Source organism: Protopterus annectens, chromosome 6.part0 (genome assembly GCF_019279795.1).
Source record: "Protopterus annectens isolate FY-2018-M chromosome 6.part0, PAN1.0, whole genome shotgun sequence".
Lineage (NCBI taxonomy): Eukaryota > Metazoa > Chordata > Ceratodontiformes > Protopteridae > Protopterus > Protopterus annectens.
In genome coordinates this window covers 791,852,078-791,870,607 of record NC_056737.1, presented here as the reverse complement: position 1 = coordinate 791,870,607, position 18,530 = coordinate 791,852,078, and the positions used below count along the sequence as shown (strand labels likewise).

At 40.4% G+C, this 18,530-nt stretch overlaps 1 protein-coding gene across 1 annotated transcript in view; it reads right to left on the bottom strand.

Moving 5' to 3' along the window:
• Positions 1 to 18,530, bottom strand: part of LRRC9 (leucine rich repeat containing 9) — a 3,097,114-nt gene that overhangs the window by 2,119,075 nt on the left and 959,509 nt on the right. Inside the window, exon 8 of the mRNA XM_044073581.1 lies at positions 577 to 732. Within this exon, the coding sequence (XP_043929516.1) occupies positions 577 to 732 (156 nt within the window). The remainder of the gene's footprint in view (positions 1 to 576; positions 733 to 18,530) is intronic.

Sequence of the window (18,530 nt, the reverse complement as noted above, 5' to 3'; positions counted from 1 at the left end):
TGAGGTTTGATTACAGATGCAGAACTGGAATTGCCAGCTGGGAGGAAGAGACTGAAAGGACATAAGTTTGTCAGCCCATTCTGCACAGAGACAGGCAGTTTGGCTTACTGCAACACTGTGACTTGTACAGACTGTGTAAGTGCAATGGCAACAATGACATCAGTTAAAGATCACATATTCTAGCCATGCCAAGCAAAATTTAACTTTGCAACTGGATTTGGTGTGTGTGTGTGTGTGTGTGTGTGTGTGTGTGTGTGTGTGTGTGTGTGTGTGTGTGTGTGTGTGAATGTATTTCAGAACTCATGCACTACTTAATCAGGCTTTGTACTACAGGCTCTAGCTCAATAAAAAAAAACTATCACTGCCAAGGGAAAGGACTTTGGCCAAAAAACATATACCCCCATAAGGATGAGTCCCCACTATAGCAAGTGGTGGCACGGCAGAGGGCTGGGCAGGATCTGGAGAAGAAAATGATAGCAAAAATGCTATCCAAATCAGCAAACCACAAGAAATATCATACTTCAACATGGCATTACAAGACTTGAAGTACTGCATTTATGTCTTTAATTTACTTACACTTTTAACAGCATAGATAAGGTGTTTTATTTGATATTTAGGTATTGCCTGCAAATGCTTTTCTTCATTAGACAAGTCTTGCAGTTTCTCTTTCAGTTGCCTGTGAATAATCTTCATCCTCATGTTATAATACATTATCTTTTTCATTACTGTGGACTAAAAAATACAGAATATAAGGATGGAAAAGTCAAAGAACAGCAGAAAACAACTTAAGTAAAAACTTAATACACTTGATTCCACTGAAATGCTCTGTTCTAAATTGGATATAAAATATTCATGTTTTTTGGAATACATTTTTTGTATTTTTATCATTAAAACTGAACAGGGAGACAAAGGTGCAGTAAGCTCTACAAAATAAATTATCTTAAATATTGCATGTTAATTTTAAGGCTAGGCATGTCATATTAAACCATCAATTACCACAAAAAGAAAACATTTATTGGAAGACACATCTAAGTGATTTATGGTCATCGTTATTATGGTTTATACAATTTTAGCACTTTTTTTAAAGATAGTAAAATAAATTTTACTAAGATTAACAAGATTTGTAATGTAATCTAGTATAAGCAACAATGAACGTGCCTCCGTACTGCTTAATCAGGTAAAACAGGAAATCTGTAAACATGATGTAGTTGTGATCACAGAAACTTAGTATTACTGAAAGTCATCTCTTCACTGCCTTTACCAGGATTTCAGAGCTTCCATAACTACAGAGACTATTAATCTGGTAGGGGTATCTATATATGTGCAAGACAGGTTTCACTCAATGATACGGCAAAACAGTCAGACAGCAGAGATAATATGCATTACTACCAGAACTGCCAAATCATCCTTGGATGTTTTCAGCTTCTGTTAAGAGCCCACACTTAGAGATGGATGTAACACGTATGTGAATGATTCAAGAATGGTGTTGCTCTCTTAGCTAGTGTTCTGTACTTCTTGGGATTTGTTGGATAAATTACATGTTCTTCAAATATTAAGGACAAAATTGTTTGGAATAAAGCACTGAGTACTGGTTATAGACAGATAGTAGCCCCAGCACACATGAAACATACTGGATACTGCTTGAGTTAGGAAGAATCTGATGGCTCAGAAAGGTGTAGTATGCCCAAAACTTCATAACTCAGGTGATCTTTCTGCTTACTGGGAACTACTAATAATCAGATTAGGTTGGTAACAAATCAATACAGACATTTCAATAAAGCTGGTTTTATATAAAAATGAATGTGAGTTAATGCACTACAACAGGAAATACGATTTGTACACAAAAAAGTATTGTTATCATGAGAAAGCTACTTAAAGTACAATTTATAAATGGCTGTGTTCCTGCCGATACAGTTGAGGTTAAAAAAACTTAATCACAGTTGGTATAGTAAAGGTATTCAGAGGTTAATGAAAATCACTACAGGGAAAAAAGAAAAAAATAATGAAAGATGCAGCAAAGTGAGTCACTGGCATAGGAGGGTGATATGTTCAGGCAAGACAAAGTAAGTAACATTAGCTCATCACAATGAAGATAATTAACAAGTTATTTTTTAAACATGAAAGAACCAATATAAGTGGGGAACTTCTTTTCCTGTTCTAACTTACAGTTTTAAGGTGATTGACTTATCTCAAAAGGTACTGGATCAGTGGGACAGAAAAACAAGAAAAAATCTTTACACTTATCAAATGATATATAAAAATCAGCATATACCAAAATTATATATTCCTCATTTTGAAAAAGGTATGGGTCTCCTTGAAATTCATTACATGCATAAATTTGCAATCGTAGGACTGCATACTTATCTGCTGACCTCACCAGATCCAAACATAGTGACAGTTTTTAAACATGAAGAACACAAATCTAAGATGACTTTCCTGCTTAGTTTAGCAGAAGCATATTGGTGACAAGCAAGAATGGAAATCAAATCGCAAGTACATAAAAATCAGGCAGCAACTGAATGTGCCAGAAAACAAAAAAAGAATACAAGGAGAAGGATCAGATGAGAAGACAAGAAATTTGGAAAAAGCATAAATATAGTTGTAAGTACAGAAAACTCCGGGAACAACCACGTGTCGATCAGAATCTGACACAGGAATGGCTAAGGAGAGGTGAATTTAAACCAAAAGATAAAAGGTTAATATTGGAGGCCCAGGAGAGTGGACTACGTACATATCTGGTTTACAACGTCCACTGAAAATGTGAGCGAAACAGACAAATGCAGGTTCTATAAAACAGAACTGGAAACATTCACATATCTTGTTGCTGGGTGTGATACACTAATTCCAGAGGGTCTGTATACTGAAAGGCATAATAATGTAGCAAGGCTGTTGCATTGGGGAAGGTGAAAACTTTACCATATTGAGGTAGCAGAGAGGCACTGGAAACCTGAGCCACAAAGCAATACACAGAATGATGAAGTTTATATTACAGGGGACCATCTATTACCAACAGTTCAAAAAACAGATGCGAGAAAACAAGACAATAGTAGGAGGAGCAATGAGCCTCACATAAAATAATTAGCAGATGTATTTAAATATGCTATTGATGCATGTAACTTCATATGAATTACAGGAAGAGTCATTTCTGGGAACATTGTGGGTGCTGTGAAGAGCATGTTTGGCTAACAAAGATTGAAACAATACTAATTTCATGAACTTTAATCATACTTTGACTTGGGAATGGTGCTCATTCCTGTCATGGTATTAGAAACCCAAAAGACCTGGAGAAATTAAACCACGGGAAAGAGAAAAAAACTTGATTAAAGGTTGGTAACACTTTCATTTCTGACAGGAAAAAATATTGTTGAATTTTTAAGTGACAGTTTCTTCCAAGGAAAGTGTATTGCTGGACACCAGTACTTCTATGCAAATCAAGGTTGATACTTTATGTCCACTGATAACTGAAAACAGTTTTAATGGAACAGAGTAAAATAAGGCTCGACTCAGTGGTGAGGCCAGGCTGACTGAATGGGTACTTTATCAACACATCCCTGTCTAACAGCTCTACTTCAGAAGTATTTAAATGTATGTTACGTCCCTGGAGCATGTTAGGATGTGCAAGTTGTTCTTGCTCCCTCAAGGGCAATAATGTGGGTCCTGTTTAGGTCTTTAACCTTACATGCATTTTAAGAAAGTATTTTGAAAGAACTTTGTTGCCCACTGATGCCTTCAGATATCTGCCTCAATCCTGATCTCAGTCAATATGGATTTACATCTGGTCATTTGTGTAATTAACTTACTTAAATAATAATGTGTTTGAATGTGTAGAAGATAAAAAATATCAGTGGATGCTATATACTTGGATCTTGTGAAAACTGATTCCATTCTACACTTTCCAATACTCAAGCCACTGGGAAACTTACATTTTAACTTTTATTTTGAACTTGATTATGAAATGGGCTGGGACCAGACAGTCTAGATTCAGAGCACTGGGCAGACTTTTCAAAAGCAAGATGGTGCAAAGGAGTGTACCCCAGTATTTTGTACTGAGCCCAGTTTTCTACTTAATTTCATGCCAACTGTACCATCTTATAGATGGGTAAATTTGCAAATTACTCTAAATTAGGGGTGATGGTATCTACCCTGGAAAATCAAAAGTCATTTCAGAATTTATTTAGATAACTATTTGGATGGGCTGTACTAAATGATGCATTCAAGTCAGTGTAGAGTCAAAATACAGGGTACTCATTTCCCAAAAGCAAGAAGATTCAAAGCGGTGAGCCCCAAAGTTCTGTAAAGAGCACATTTTTATTTAATATATTCATATCAACTGTACAACCTTCTAAATGGGTACATCTGCTGAATCTAGCTTTGTTTGTATAACTTGAGCACTAATCCAGGCCTTCTTTTCTGGAGAAGGTTCCCCTGCACCCCAGTGGCAGGAGTATGCAGTTAGAACTTGTCTGATTGAAGACTACAGGAACAGGGCTCAGTTTTGAGATTTTTTTTTACTGGTTAATTGGGTAATTTGTTTAAAATCCTTTTCTGATTGCTTGTAGTCATCTAAAGCTGTTTTAAGTGTATTTTTTTACTGTTTTTGCCTTATCTTTTCAAGAACATTTTTCCTCGTTTCCCACCTTTCTAAGCTAGTATAGTCCAGTTTTCAGGCTAGTGCTGAATTCAAGGCTGTGTTACAAGTTTCTGAGTTGCCCATACCTTACTTGGATAAAAGGAGGTTTTCTCTGTTCACCTGTGAGAGAGGGAGCTTTGAGCAGCCATCTGTCCCTGGAGGAGTGGTTTCAACCCAGAAGTTAGTAGTTTATTGGCCATTTTGGCCTAATTTCTATGTCTTTCATTTCCCTGCTGTAAAAACCGCGTTTGCACGGTTTTGCACGTCCGGGCAGCGCCGGTTAGCTAGGGCTAAATTATTCCTGGCTCCACCAAGTCTCTTCTTCAGTTTTTCCCTTGAAAGTAGTCCAACTCTCAACCTAAGCACTTAAAAAGCACCCTACAGTCCAGCACTTGCTCAGACCTAATAGCAAGCACTAATATACCCCGACACTTAATTGCCCAGCAGGGCAAGGCTCATAATTCACCCCTCACCAACCAAGCGACTTAAGCAGCTCACCCTACTAATTCAGGCATGACCAAACGGCAATTTCAGGTATACTCTCCAGTCCAGCTGGTGAACCAGGGTATCCTGAGGCAATGTTACAACTGCCTCATGTACACAGACAACCCTCTCCTTCTACCACAAAACATTAACATATGCGAGAGATGCAATTATATAGCTAAATTGGAGGCTAAGCTCTCTCCACCCAAGACTGGAACAGGCAGTCATGAGGAGAAGGTTAACACTTGCACCACACCTTCAGCCTCACAAAGACATATTAAACCAGCACTGGCAAAAAATACACATAAATACACAAAATCATACTCGGAGGCTCTAAATAAAAAACTGCAAAACCATTAGAGACCTCCAAAGCAGACACCCAAAAAACATGCATCTCCCGTCACAAACCAGACAACACATAAAATACAAAATCAGTGTGCCGCACAATCACAGCCCTTAAGGCAAAATAACATACCTAACACACTAGTAATAGGCAACTCTATAGTCAGGCACACTGACGTCCCACTCACTAGACTGGTCAAGGAGAAGGTTACTGTTAGCTGCCTGTCAGGAGCCAGAATCCGCCACATAACATAAGCACTCAGGTCACTCCAGAACAAGTACAAATATGGCTCTGTCATTGTTCATGTTGGTGTGAATAAACTGAGACGTACCTCCCTGGACTATATGAAAAGAGACATGGAAGACCTCTCTGATCATGTAGCCCAAGCAGGTATGACCCTGACCCTGAGTAGCATCCTGCCCTCACCAGGAATGATACCGCAGTATAAAGAAAAAAATGATTAATTTCAACAATTGACTAAACTTCTGGTGTCATTCAAAGGGGATCCAGTGTCTGTCAGCCTGGGACGACATGCTTGACAAGCTTCGTTGCTTCGCAAGAGACGGCTTGCACCTGTCACCCCTAGGCTTTCGAATACTGGCCAAGGCTGTTGTTGCTCCCATAGTGCCTTTTTTAGGCAAGGCTCAAAAGTCAAACCCACCTCCGTAAACAGCACAAATAAAAAAATGAGGGCTATGCTACTCAACACCAGGAGTTTAAATCTCAAAATGCACGTGCTCGAAGCACTCCTCAGTATGGAGAACATCATCTGTGCAGTAACTGAAACCTGGTTCAAGGCTCCACAGAGCACCCCAGCACTACCGGGCTACAACTCATACCACACATTTCGGCCACAGAACATGGACCGAAGCACCAAAGGAGGGGGTGTATCCATATTCATCAAGGATACCTACACCTCCAGGTTAGTGGCGCAGCATGATACCTCTGAGATCATCCATGTACAACTAACATCGGGCAAATCTGCAATGCAAATTGTGGCCTGCTACAGATCACCCTCCATGACCCAGGACCACCACTCTGCCTTTCTGGAGACAATGGAAAACATGAAGGTCCTACCGAACACCCTGATATTGGGCAATTTCAATTACCCTACTGTTAACTGGGAAAACTACTCAAGTACAAACTCCAAGGTCCTGCGCTTCCTGGAATTTATCAAATCAAATGCCCTGGATCAGCTGGTAAACTCCCCTACCACAGGTGAAAACATATTGGACCTGGTCATCAGCAACATGGGACGACAGGTGTTCCATACCGGAGGTCAACCTGTCACTGGTTAGATCAGACCATAAACTAATCACTCTGGATATCCACACCACACCACACCACCACCCCCAACCAAGGAAACCAACCAAGGAAACCACAGTGAAAATCCTTTCTATAGCAAACTTCACCTTACTTAAGGCAGGGGTAGTAAGTTTCACAGCCCCCACGCTAAAGGATAACGGAGTCTAAGATGCAGGAACCTTTACAAATGCACTCTATGAGCACCTACAAGGATGCATAGATCGTGCCATTCCTAGCAAAACCAAGACTCACTCCCCTAAGAGAAGGAAACCAGTCTGGTGGACCCCTGCCATAAACAGGCTATACAATATAAGGAGGAAACTAGTTCAGAAAAAAAGCAAATCCCAAGAAAGAAAGACATCCTTGATCAGTATCCGTAAGAAACTAAGGTCCCTCATAAAATCATCCAAGGCTAACTTCGAAAAAAAAATAGCCAAGGATTCGAAAGATAACCACAAAGCCTTCTTTAGCTATGTCAAGAATCTAAGTGGCAACTCACAGATATGCTCTGAGCTAGTGCAAAATAGCACAGAATATACTGAACCTACTGATATTGCCAACATATTGGCAGATAGATTCAGTGCAAACTTCACCCCCAAAAGGGCCCACAACAATACCGGAAAAAAGCGTAGTGTCCTGGAAATCACAGACGCACAGGTGAAAACAGCCCTTTCAAAAGCCAAAAGCACAGCATCAATGGGGCCAGATGGTGTCCCAGGCTGCGTCTTGCATGAACTACAGAACGAACTAACCCCCCACCTAAACACACTATTTAACCTCAGCCTCTCCACAGGCTATGTGCCCATAGAATAGCGCACAGCAACAGTTATTCTGATCCACAAAGTAGGGGCCACAACTTACCCTGGTAACTATCGCTCCATAAACCTGACTAGCCTGGTCTGCAAGGCTATGGAGCGCATCATCATGGAACTCATTACCAAAGACATTGGGAACCTCCAAACACTTGACCCGGCCTAGTTCGGCTATGTTAAGAGCAGATCATGCCTACTAAACCTGGTTGACTTCTTCGAGACAGTCACTACGGACATAGATGAGGGGAAGGTGGTTCACACAGCCTACCTTGACCTTGCCAAGGCTTTTGACATCATTTCCCACTTGGAAATTATGGAAAAACTCATCAGCCTGAACATAAACCCCTATGTCATGAGATGGGTTGCCAACTGGCTTACAGACAGAACTCACACGGTAAGACTAGCGAGCTCCAGGTCCGACTCTAAACCGGTCACAAGTGGTGCCCCACAAGGCTCGGTCCTGGGACCCCTACTGTTCGGCATATACTTCTCAGAAGTACAGACAAACACTGGAGGACTATGGCTAACCTAGTTCACCGATGACTGCAAAGTGGGAGCCATAATTGACTCTCCAGCTGACACGGACAGTCTCCAAAAGGGCCTTACTGAGACGGACACCTGGTGTCAAAGTCATGGTCTCAAGCTAAATGCCAAAAAATGCATAGTCATCCCGTTTGGGAAAAACAAAACACCCATGAATTACCACATAGGTGGCAGCCCCCTTAATACAGAAGAGGTAATAAAAGATCTGGGGACCCAAGAAGATAGTAATCTCTCCTTTGACAATCATATTGCCAAAGTAGTTAGGAAATCCTTCTATGTTTTATTTATTTTATTTTTATTTTACATTTGTTAACCGGGAAGATCCGACTGGATACATGTCCATTTTCAGCGGAGGCCTGGGGAGAAAAGCTCCAGTCATGACAAAAACTTTAAAAGCACAGAGTAAATATACAAATTAAACTAGAACAAAATAAGTTATTCCATCATATTTGTACCGGATGTAAAAAAGATTAGCATAATAAGGAATATGTAGAATATTAGCCAGGTGCTTGGGAACTATGTCTATGTAGCCCATCTAATTACTAAAGGGTTCACATCTAGAAATAAAGAGGTTATAGTGCCCCTCTACTCGTCACTCATCAAACCCATCATAGAGTACAATGCTCTATTTGGGATGTACCTCACAAGACACTTCCAACAGCTGGAAAGACCACAAAAGTACTTCACCAAGAGGATCACTGGCCTCAAACATATGTCCTATGCAGCCCGACTGGAAAAATTTGGCTGTACTCAGTGGCATATCACTTACTCAGAGGTGATCTCTGTCTGACTTACAAAGCCATGTCCAACTCAGAATTGATGGACATGCTCCACCTAAAGAAATCCAAGTCACTGCGAGCCACTTGCTCTAGTGAGTTAAACCTCACCAGGGAAATAAATAGAACATGCTGGAGGGATAGATTCCTGTCACAGAGACTCCCCATGCTTTGGAACAAAATTCCTAACTACATTAGGCAGAGACCCTCACTAACACTCTTCAAGAGAAACCTTGACGAGTGGATGGGTAACAGAAAATACACCCCTGGGATCACTTCATTGGCTCTTCTTGACAGAGGCTCAGTTAATTAATCAATGGGGTGGCGAAAGCTGACACACTCTGGCTAGGCTTATAAATGCCTTCGGGCAGATAGCCTAGTATCTACCTATGAACCTATTTGCAGATGACTAAAATAAGAATGACGGTTAACTACCCCAGAGAACCAGAAATTATTACAATATTAATTCTGATGAACTATTTGGATGGGCGGTACAAAATAGTGCATTCAGTGCCAAAAAGTATTCAGTGTAAATTGGTTAGAATAATGAAGAATTTTGTGTAAAATCCTACCGTAACAGTAGACATCCTTCTCTTCACTGCTGCAGTATTCATAACAGATGGGATCTCCTGCTATGGATAGCCCTATGCCTGGCCAGTATACCAAAGCCTTTGATTCTTACCAGTGTTGTACATTAGATGTATGGTCCCCACATCAGTAAAGGGCATAAAGGTGATGCACTACACTCAGAAATGAAGTGCCCCAGGAGAAAAGGAGCCACCACATGAGAAAGGAGAACATGTACATCCAGGGGAAAAAGGAGATACCTATGGAAAAGGACAAAGACCACTCAGCCAGGCAGATGCTCCAACAGAAATAAGGAAGAAAAGGGGGCAGAAGAGAAGGCCTAAATACTGCAACAGTGAAGATAAGGACATCTACTGTTATGGAAAGATTTTACTCAACTGTACTATGTCCCTCAATATCACGGTTGCAGTATTCATAAAAGATAGCAGAGTACAAAAGAGTACAAACCACTCTAATTTTAAACCCCTCCTCCATTCCTATGTATCCTCAAAGTGGGAATGCCCATGCTCCTTCCCAACATAATGTCCCTCTAATATCAAAACCTAATCTTCCAACTTTCTGATTAAACTACACAGTGCTAACCTAACCCTGCATCTTCTCTGCAATCACATCCCTTCCCCTGCAACTCCTCCCTAAATGTAGTCCAAACTTTAATATTTATTTCTAGCAATTTCTTTTATTTGTTCAATTTTTATTCACTGTAAATAACTCTCAGACTGTGCAGCTGCTAGACTTATATTCAGTAATTGACTTTTATTATTGTATAATTCTGCATGAAACTTAGGACTTCTTTGTTTTGTATGCTTTTGTATGTTTGTCATTGCTACTGCAGCTTTTCTCCCCGGGCCTCCACTGAAAACAGGCTATTTTAGGCCCAGTGGACTTCCCTGGTCATCAAACTGAAATAAATAAATTGAATAAATAAAAGCTACTGTGAGGAATGGGAGTAGAAAGGCAAGGAGGAACCCTCCACAAACCAATTGCCTTGGCAAAACATTCCCTGGCTCTGGAAATGACATCAAACTTATGTTAGTGAAGGTGGGCACAGAAGGCCAAGTAGCAGCTTCAAGGATGGAAATGGTGTCCAAACCCTTGAAGAAAGCCCCAGAGGAGGCCACTATCCTGGTAGAAAACTATTTGCCATGAAAGGAATAACAAAAGCAAATGGCTTTTAGGTTCATACTAGGCTATCTGCCCTAGGGCATTTATAAGCCTAGCCAGAGTGTGTTTGGCTTTCGCCACCCATTTTAAATGAATTTTGCTATGCCCTTTTTCGAGGTTATAGGTTCATACTAGGCTATCTGCCCTAGGGCATTTATAAGCCTAGCCAGAGTGTGTTTGTTTGAAATGCAGGAGGAGAATGTTTGCTTAGAAACAGCCACAAATGTTCTGACATGAAAAGAAACAAAATGTTGATCAGATTTACATATGTCCTTTGTCTTATCAAGATAATACCTAAGCTGTCTATGATGATCCAAGGTGTGTAGAACATTCTCACTTGCAGACTGCAGAGAAGGGAAAAAGGAAGGAAGTTGGATAGACTGATTAAGGGACAGCTCACAGATCACCTTGGGCATAAAAGAAGGATATGTAGAGACAGCCTATCTCTATGAAAACAAAAAAAAAGAGGAACCATGATCAAAGGCTTGGAGTTCAGACATTCTCTTGGTGGAAGTGAGGGCAACTCAACAGTCTTCCAGGAGCAATGTTGCAGAGATGCATAAGCAGAAGGCCCAGAAAGAGCCTTGGTCAATTTTTCAAGAACAAAATTAAGGTCCCAGGAAGGAGGGATGGGCTTTCTTGGAGGCCTGTTGAGGAGGACGACTTTCAGGAATTGTTCAACCTCAAAATGAGATGCTAAAAGTGGAATCAAATGAAGACAAGCAGAGACTGCTGACAAGTGAGCTTTAACAGAGGAATATGCCAAGCCAGCATGGAGCAGTTCACACAAGTAAGACAGAACCAAAGTGACCCCCCCCCCCCCACTAAGAAAGGATCCTGGTGAAGTTTAAGATGCCAAAAAGAAAATCTCTTCCATTTGGATATATATGATTTTCTGGTACTGGGTTTCTTGTCCTCCTGCTGAACTTTAAGCATATCCTCAAGAAATGGTGTTGAAAGGGAATTAAAACACTATCACCCAAAGTGTCATTTGAAGACTGAACAGATGACTGTGGGGAAGGCACCACCTGTCTTGTGCGAGAAGATCCATCTGGTGAGGTAACTTGTGATGATTGCCCCTGACCAGACGAAAAAGGAGGGAGAACTAGTGCAATATGAACCAAAAAGCCACCAACAAGATTTTTGCAAAGTCCTGGTTGATCTTATGCAGAAGTCTGGTAAGAAGAGGGGAGAAAGCATAATCCAGAGCTTATCTAAACAATCCTATATTGGTTTGTGATTTACTGTGGAGAAGGATACATCCAGATAAAATCACTTTTGGAGACTTGATTGACTTTTTGTATTAACAGCAGTAACTGGAGTTAATTAACAGTATGTCCAAATCCTGGGTTAGGTGTTTTAGCTGTATGATTTATGGTTTAGTTTCCTGAGTGCAAGCACACTTTTAATGGAAATGCTTGAGCTTAGACCATCAAATGATTACAATTGTTAATCACTGTATCTACATTAACATGGTTTATCTGGTGAACTAGTGACATGGAAAACAAGAGACATTATAATTTATTTTTGTATGTATGATGTCTAGATGTGTATAAATCTGTAAGTAACTGGCATGGGTTTGAAAGTGTTTTTTACCTCATGATGTGCACAAACTTCACCACCTGGAACCTGAAGAGAGGAAGACTCTGAACAGAAGAGCCCTCAGTACTCCTAGACTCAGGAAGAAGCTTGGCAATGAAGACCCTAGACCGGAGTGCCTTAAAACCATGATCTGGGACCAAGAGCATTCCGCCTCTCACTGCAGCTATCCCACAGCAACCAGGTATAGATTCTGTAGCCGCTGGGCCTGCATTTAACACAATTTCTATAATTTGCAGTACAATGAAAATTGCTCTTCCAGGGCAGCACTCCACATTACTATATTCAGTACACTACAAGCACAACTTGCCTGTGCTCAAAGATGATCTGAAATTCTTATGTTTACTAAAAGTGTATGTATACTCTGCATTTCACCACTTGGAGGATTTTTATACCATTGGCATGGACACAGTAAGCACACAAAAGGTTCTGAGGTCTCAGACTTTACTCACTTTTTACCTTTTTCCTCCTACTTGTGCACATCCATGAGTTCTGTAAAAAATGATCACTGTGACTTGCTTTCCACTGTATGCTATTTCTCTGGATGCATGTACTGTTCAAAAATGGGAATCACCTAGTGTAGATTTAAGTAACTACCTCCCCTGCATATAAAAAGGGCTGTCTTTATCAAGAGGAAGAAGGGGGGGGGACCGGCCACATTAATTATATATATATATATATATATATATATATATATATATATATATATATATATATAGATATAGATATATACATATATATAAGCCTCTTAAAAAACAGGCACTGTAAACCTTTTTTTGTTATACATCATCTTAGCCCTTCATATTATATGTCAGGAGATAATGAGTTCTGTAAAAGGGGGCACAGCCTACATGTGACGGACTTGAAAAAGTTCTGTAATAAAGCTTTCATATTTGGCTCCAAGGAATACGAGTCCCACTGATGCAGACACAGCCTCTCATTTTACACGTGTTAAAAAACAGGCTAATAAGGTCTGGTGATACCTTCGAAAAGCAGACATTTTCAATTATCAAAGTTGAAACCACTCTATTAGATGGACTTGATGAAGCTCAGGTGAAAGTGTTTTCTATAGTTTCTATATTGCTTTTATGATTCTATAGTTGTAGCTCATACTGTGTTGCCAGCCTTTTAACTAAGAATGAGGTCCCACAGGCTGCTGAGCCGGTAAACCCTCACAGGTCTTTCAGAAATATTCAAATAAGGGACTAACCTCTAAGCCTTGGAATTGGCCCCTTGTTTCTCCATCCCCCAGATTTTCCTCCAATCAGCTCCCATGGAGCCTCCTACCATTGTTTGCAACTGCCTTTAGATAACTAACCTGATGATTGTAATGTATTAGAACAAGAACACTCGTCCATCAACCTGCTTAACTGAATAAACTACTGACAAATTCAAAAAGGTGTCTTTATGCCTTCCCACAAGAAGGGTATCAGAGAGATATAGTGAGACTCCTAGATCTGCTAGCTAAAGTGATTTTATCTGGACTTATCCTTTATACTCTTTTTCTTGTTAGTCCCGTCACCCTCTGGGTCACAGGTGGGATACCAGATAACACTCAAGCCCTTTGGATTACCTCTGTTTTCTACTTGTAGGAAGGAAGGGATAGCTTGTAGACAAGAATATTTACTTTGATTTATATTTTGTTGTTTTATCTTTAATTTTCAGTGTTGGTTGTTAGAAAGAGACTGGTTTTAGATAGGCAAACTCTAGCCATCTCAAGGGGCTTAGTTAGCTATACGGTCACACAAACTGCAGAGAGGAAAACCCAGGGCTTACTTAAACAATCCTATCTTGATTTGTGATTTATTAATCTTTACTGTTGAAAAAAGTGTGACTGTGAGCAATACTGAGCAGAAGCTACTGCGTGCATCTGCACACGATGTAAAGGAATTACAGGCTTTGTATGACTTTCAGAACTTGTATGGTCAGAACAACTTTACTGTACTTTAGTATTTAGTTGTATATTGCTTGTGTGATTTTTTCTCATAGAAGTTGATTTAAATTCTCTTTGAATTCTGTATGTACTGATTTTGAATATTTGTTTCTTTTATCATTTTTTATTATTCCATTGAAGCTGAATATGGATTCCTTAAGTGAGTATGCCATTAATGATTTGCTAAAGCACAGTATAATAAATGCGATGCATATTAAAAGGTAACATCTGATAACAATGGTCATCTATGTTCCTCAAATCAAAAGTGGGATGACAAGGGGCACATGAAAAGGAAGAAATCAAAATTGAATGTGGAAGGATTGAAGAACATTACTATTACTATAAGAAAAAAGAAAAGTAAGATAGATGTTGACTACATGGCTCATGCTGCGGATGTACAAACCCAGCTGGATGAGAACTGTATGCTTGCAAATTTAACATGCAATAAAAACAATAGGATTAATAAGACAAATGGTGATGAAGATTGGTAAGATCAGACCATAAACAAATTTCCCTGGACATCCATATCCCGTCCCCACCCTCAGCCAAGGAAATCACTGTAAAGAATTTCTCAAAAGCCAACTTTGCACTTCTCAAGACTGAGGTGGAATCCTTCAAAGCTCCTGGGCCAGAGGATAATACAGCCCAATCCGCAGAATCCTTTACAAATGCATTCTATGAGCACCTGCAGGAATGCATGGATCGTGGTATCCCAAATAAAACCAAGACTCACTCCTCCAAAAACAGGAGACCGGTCTGGTGGACCCTGGCCATAAATAAGCTATACAACAGAAGGAGAAAGCTACTACATGACAAGAGCAAAATCCCAAAAAGGGAAGGCATCTCTGATCAGTATTAGCAAGAAACTTCGATCCCTCATAAAATCATGAAAGGCCAGTTTTGAAAGAAAAATTGCCCTAGACACTAAAGATAATCACAAGGCCTTCTTTAGTTATGTCAGGAACATGGGCGGAAACTCCCAGATATGCTCTGAATTGTTGCATAACGGTGCAAAATATACCGAACCTACAGACATAGCCAACATCTTGGCAGACAGATTCAGCGCAAACTTCTCCCCAAAGGAGCAAATGCCTATCCCAACTGAATGTAACCTCCCTGACATCAAAGATGCACAGGTGAAAGCTGCCCTCTCCAAAGCAAAAAACACAGCATCTATGGGACCGGACGGTGTCCCAGGCTGTGTCTTACACGAGCTCCAAGAAGAACTGAACCCTCACATTAAGTCAATGTTCAAACTTAGCCTTACTACAGGATATGTACCCAAAGAATGGCGTACAGCTACAGTGGTCCCACTCCACAAAGGTGGTGCCACAACGGACCCCAGAAACTATCGCCCCATAAGCCTGACTAGTGTGGTCTGTAAAGCTATGGAGTGTATTATCATGGAACTCATAAACAAAGACATTGGGAGCCTCCAGACACTGGACTCTACCCAATTCGGCTTTGTTAAGGGCAGATCTTGCCTCTTAAACCTAGTTGATTTCTTTGAAACAGTTACCAAAGCCATAGATGAGGGCAAGGTAGTCCACACAGCCTACCTGGACCTTGCAAAAGCCTTCGACATAATACCCCACTCGGGCATCATAAATAAGCTTACCAGCTTAAATATCAACCCCTATATCACAAGATGGGTTGCAAACTGGCTCAGAGATAGAACCCACATGGTCAGAATCGCAGGTGCCATGTCCGAATCAAAACCAGTTAAAAGTGGCGTCCCACAGGGCTCAGTTCTCGGACCTCTCTTGATCGGTATATACTTCTCTTAGGTTCAGGCTAACACGGGGGGGTTATGGCTGACAAAGTTTGCAGATGACTGCAAACTGGGGGCCATAATCGAATCTCCAGCTGACACAAGCATCCTCCAAATGGGTCTCACAGAGACGGATGCTTGGTGCCAGAGCCACGGCCTCAAGCTAAATGCTAAAAAGTGCATAGTCATCCCCTTTGGGAAAAACAAGGTGCCCACAAATTACCACATAGGTGGTAATCCATTAAGTACAGAAGAAGTAATTAGAGATTTGGGGACCAACGTAGATAGTAATCTCTCCTTTGTTAATCACGTTGCCAAAGTGGTTAGAAAGACCTTCTATATAGCCCACCTTATCATGAAAGGGTTCGCATCTAGATCAAGAGAGGTCATTGTGCCCCTCTACTCGTCACTCATCAGGCCCATAATTGAATACAATGCCCCTTTTGGGATGTACCTTACCCGACACCTGCAGCAACTGGAGAGACCCCAAAAGTACCTCACCAAGAGGATCATGGGCTACAAACAGATGTCCTATGCAGCTCGACTAAAGAAACTCCAGCTCTATTCAGTTGCTTACCGCCTACTCAGAGGTGATCTATGCCTGACGTACAAAGTTATGTCAAACCCAGAATTAATGGACATGCTCCACCTCAAAAAATCCAAGTCCCTTAGAGCTACATGCTCCAGGGACCTAAACCTCAGCACAAAAATAAATAGGACATGCTGGAGGGACAGATTCATTTCCCAGAGGCTCCCCTCACTCTGGAATAGAATCCTAATTCATGTTAGACATAGCCCCTCGCTGACCCTCTACAAGCGAAATCTGGACGCGTGGATGGGAAATCACAAATTCACCCTGGGATCTCTTCTGTGTCCCTGCTAGACAGAGGCACAGTAAACTAATCTTAAAAGGGTACCTTCTGTGACCTACTTTACAGAGGCACAGTAGGCTGATCTAATAGGGAGGCGGAAGCCAAATACACTCTGGCTAGGCTTATAAATGCCCTAGGGCAGATAGCCTAGTATCTACCTGTGAACCTAAGATCATTCCTTTGTAACAACTGAAGGAGAAGATATTACTGTATTAGAAATTGAAGATTCTTCAGATCTGGTCAGAAGACATACTCTTGTAATTGCAGATTTAATTAGAGGAACTAATACGTTCACAAAAGGATAGTCAGATCACCAGGAATGAAAATATTTTTGGGGTAACCTACATGTAAAAAATGTCTGGTTTTAAAAAATGGAAATGTATAGAGCATCCAAGCCTAATTTTGGGCACGTATCCAGACAGGATGACGTGCATTTGTCAAGAGGAGGGAAGAGAATTTTTGTAGTAGATATTTTGCAATATTTGACAATCACTAAGCAGGATTTTTGCTAGGTTAAAAATTTAACAGTTCACAGATAGCAACATTGCATCTCTAATGGTTGTTAATGCTAGGAGCATTAATGATAAATTTATTTTATTGGAAAATTTGCTGTTTTCCACAAGACTGATGTTATTGTTTGTGAAACATGGTTAAAGAACAATGACTGAAAACCAGTTCTGTCAGGGTGTAAATGTTTTTACTGTAACGGACATTCTAGCAAAAAATCAGGTGGAAGAGTTGGTTGGGTGTCGGGCTGGCATCTTGGCACCATAAAAATCGACTGCCAGTCATTAGCGGACCGGAGTTGCGCTGTGGTGACTCCTAACCGGGAAAAGCCGAAAAGACAAACATGAAACCTGTGATTATTACATGTTCAGTGATAACACCAATACTACAAACTGTGTAACTGTGACAATAAAGACAACACTGGAGCATATAACATTTGTTGGAGCGTATAGACCCCTACTGTAAAGTGCTGATTACTCAGAAGAATTCATAGATTTCTTGCATGAAACAGAGAAGGGAAGAATAATATTAACTGGGGACTTAAGTTTACCAGAAGCAGATTAGAATAATATTGATTCAACAATGTTAGTAAAGAAATTATTCACAGTGTATATTCAGGAACGACAATTGCTTCAGATTGTAAAAGAAAAAAAAAAAAAAAAACTATGAGGGAACAGAACATACTAGACATTGTTTGTGCGCCTAAAGAAATTGCTGTTACTTCAAGTCAAGTTTTACCACTGCTGATGTGCAGTGATCATCATTGTTTTAACACAACTTCACAGAGTTTGGCAACCAACCACTGCTCTGCTGTATTCATCTGTGCAATCCAAAGCTTTCTGCTAAATTTAAGTGCAAGTTTTCACTATATTTTGCACTTGTAAACTGTATTTTTAATATATTGCTGATTCCTGAACTGTTACTGCTGATTTGTTGCACTTTGCTGTAGCACAGACTAGATTCAGACCTGCTGAATCTACTTCTATTTGTATAACTGAGCACTAAACTAGGATATATTTTGTTGAAGAGGGCCCCCCTGCACCTTTATGGCATGAGAGTGCATAGTTTCATAGTTTGGTACTAGGCTATCTGCCCTGGGGCATTTATAAGCCTAGCCATAGTGATGTGGCTTTTGCCACCCCATGTAATGGTACAAAAGTGTACAAAATAGATTTAGAATACTGTGCCTCTGTCTAGAAGTGACACA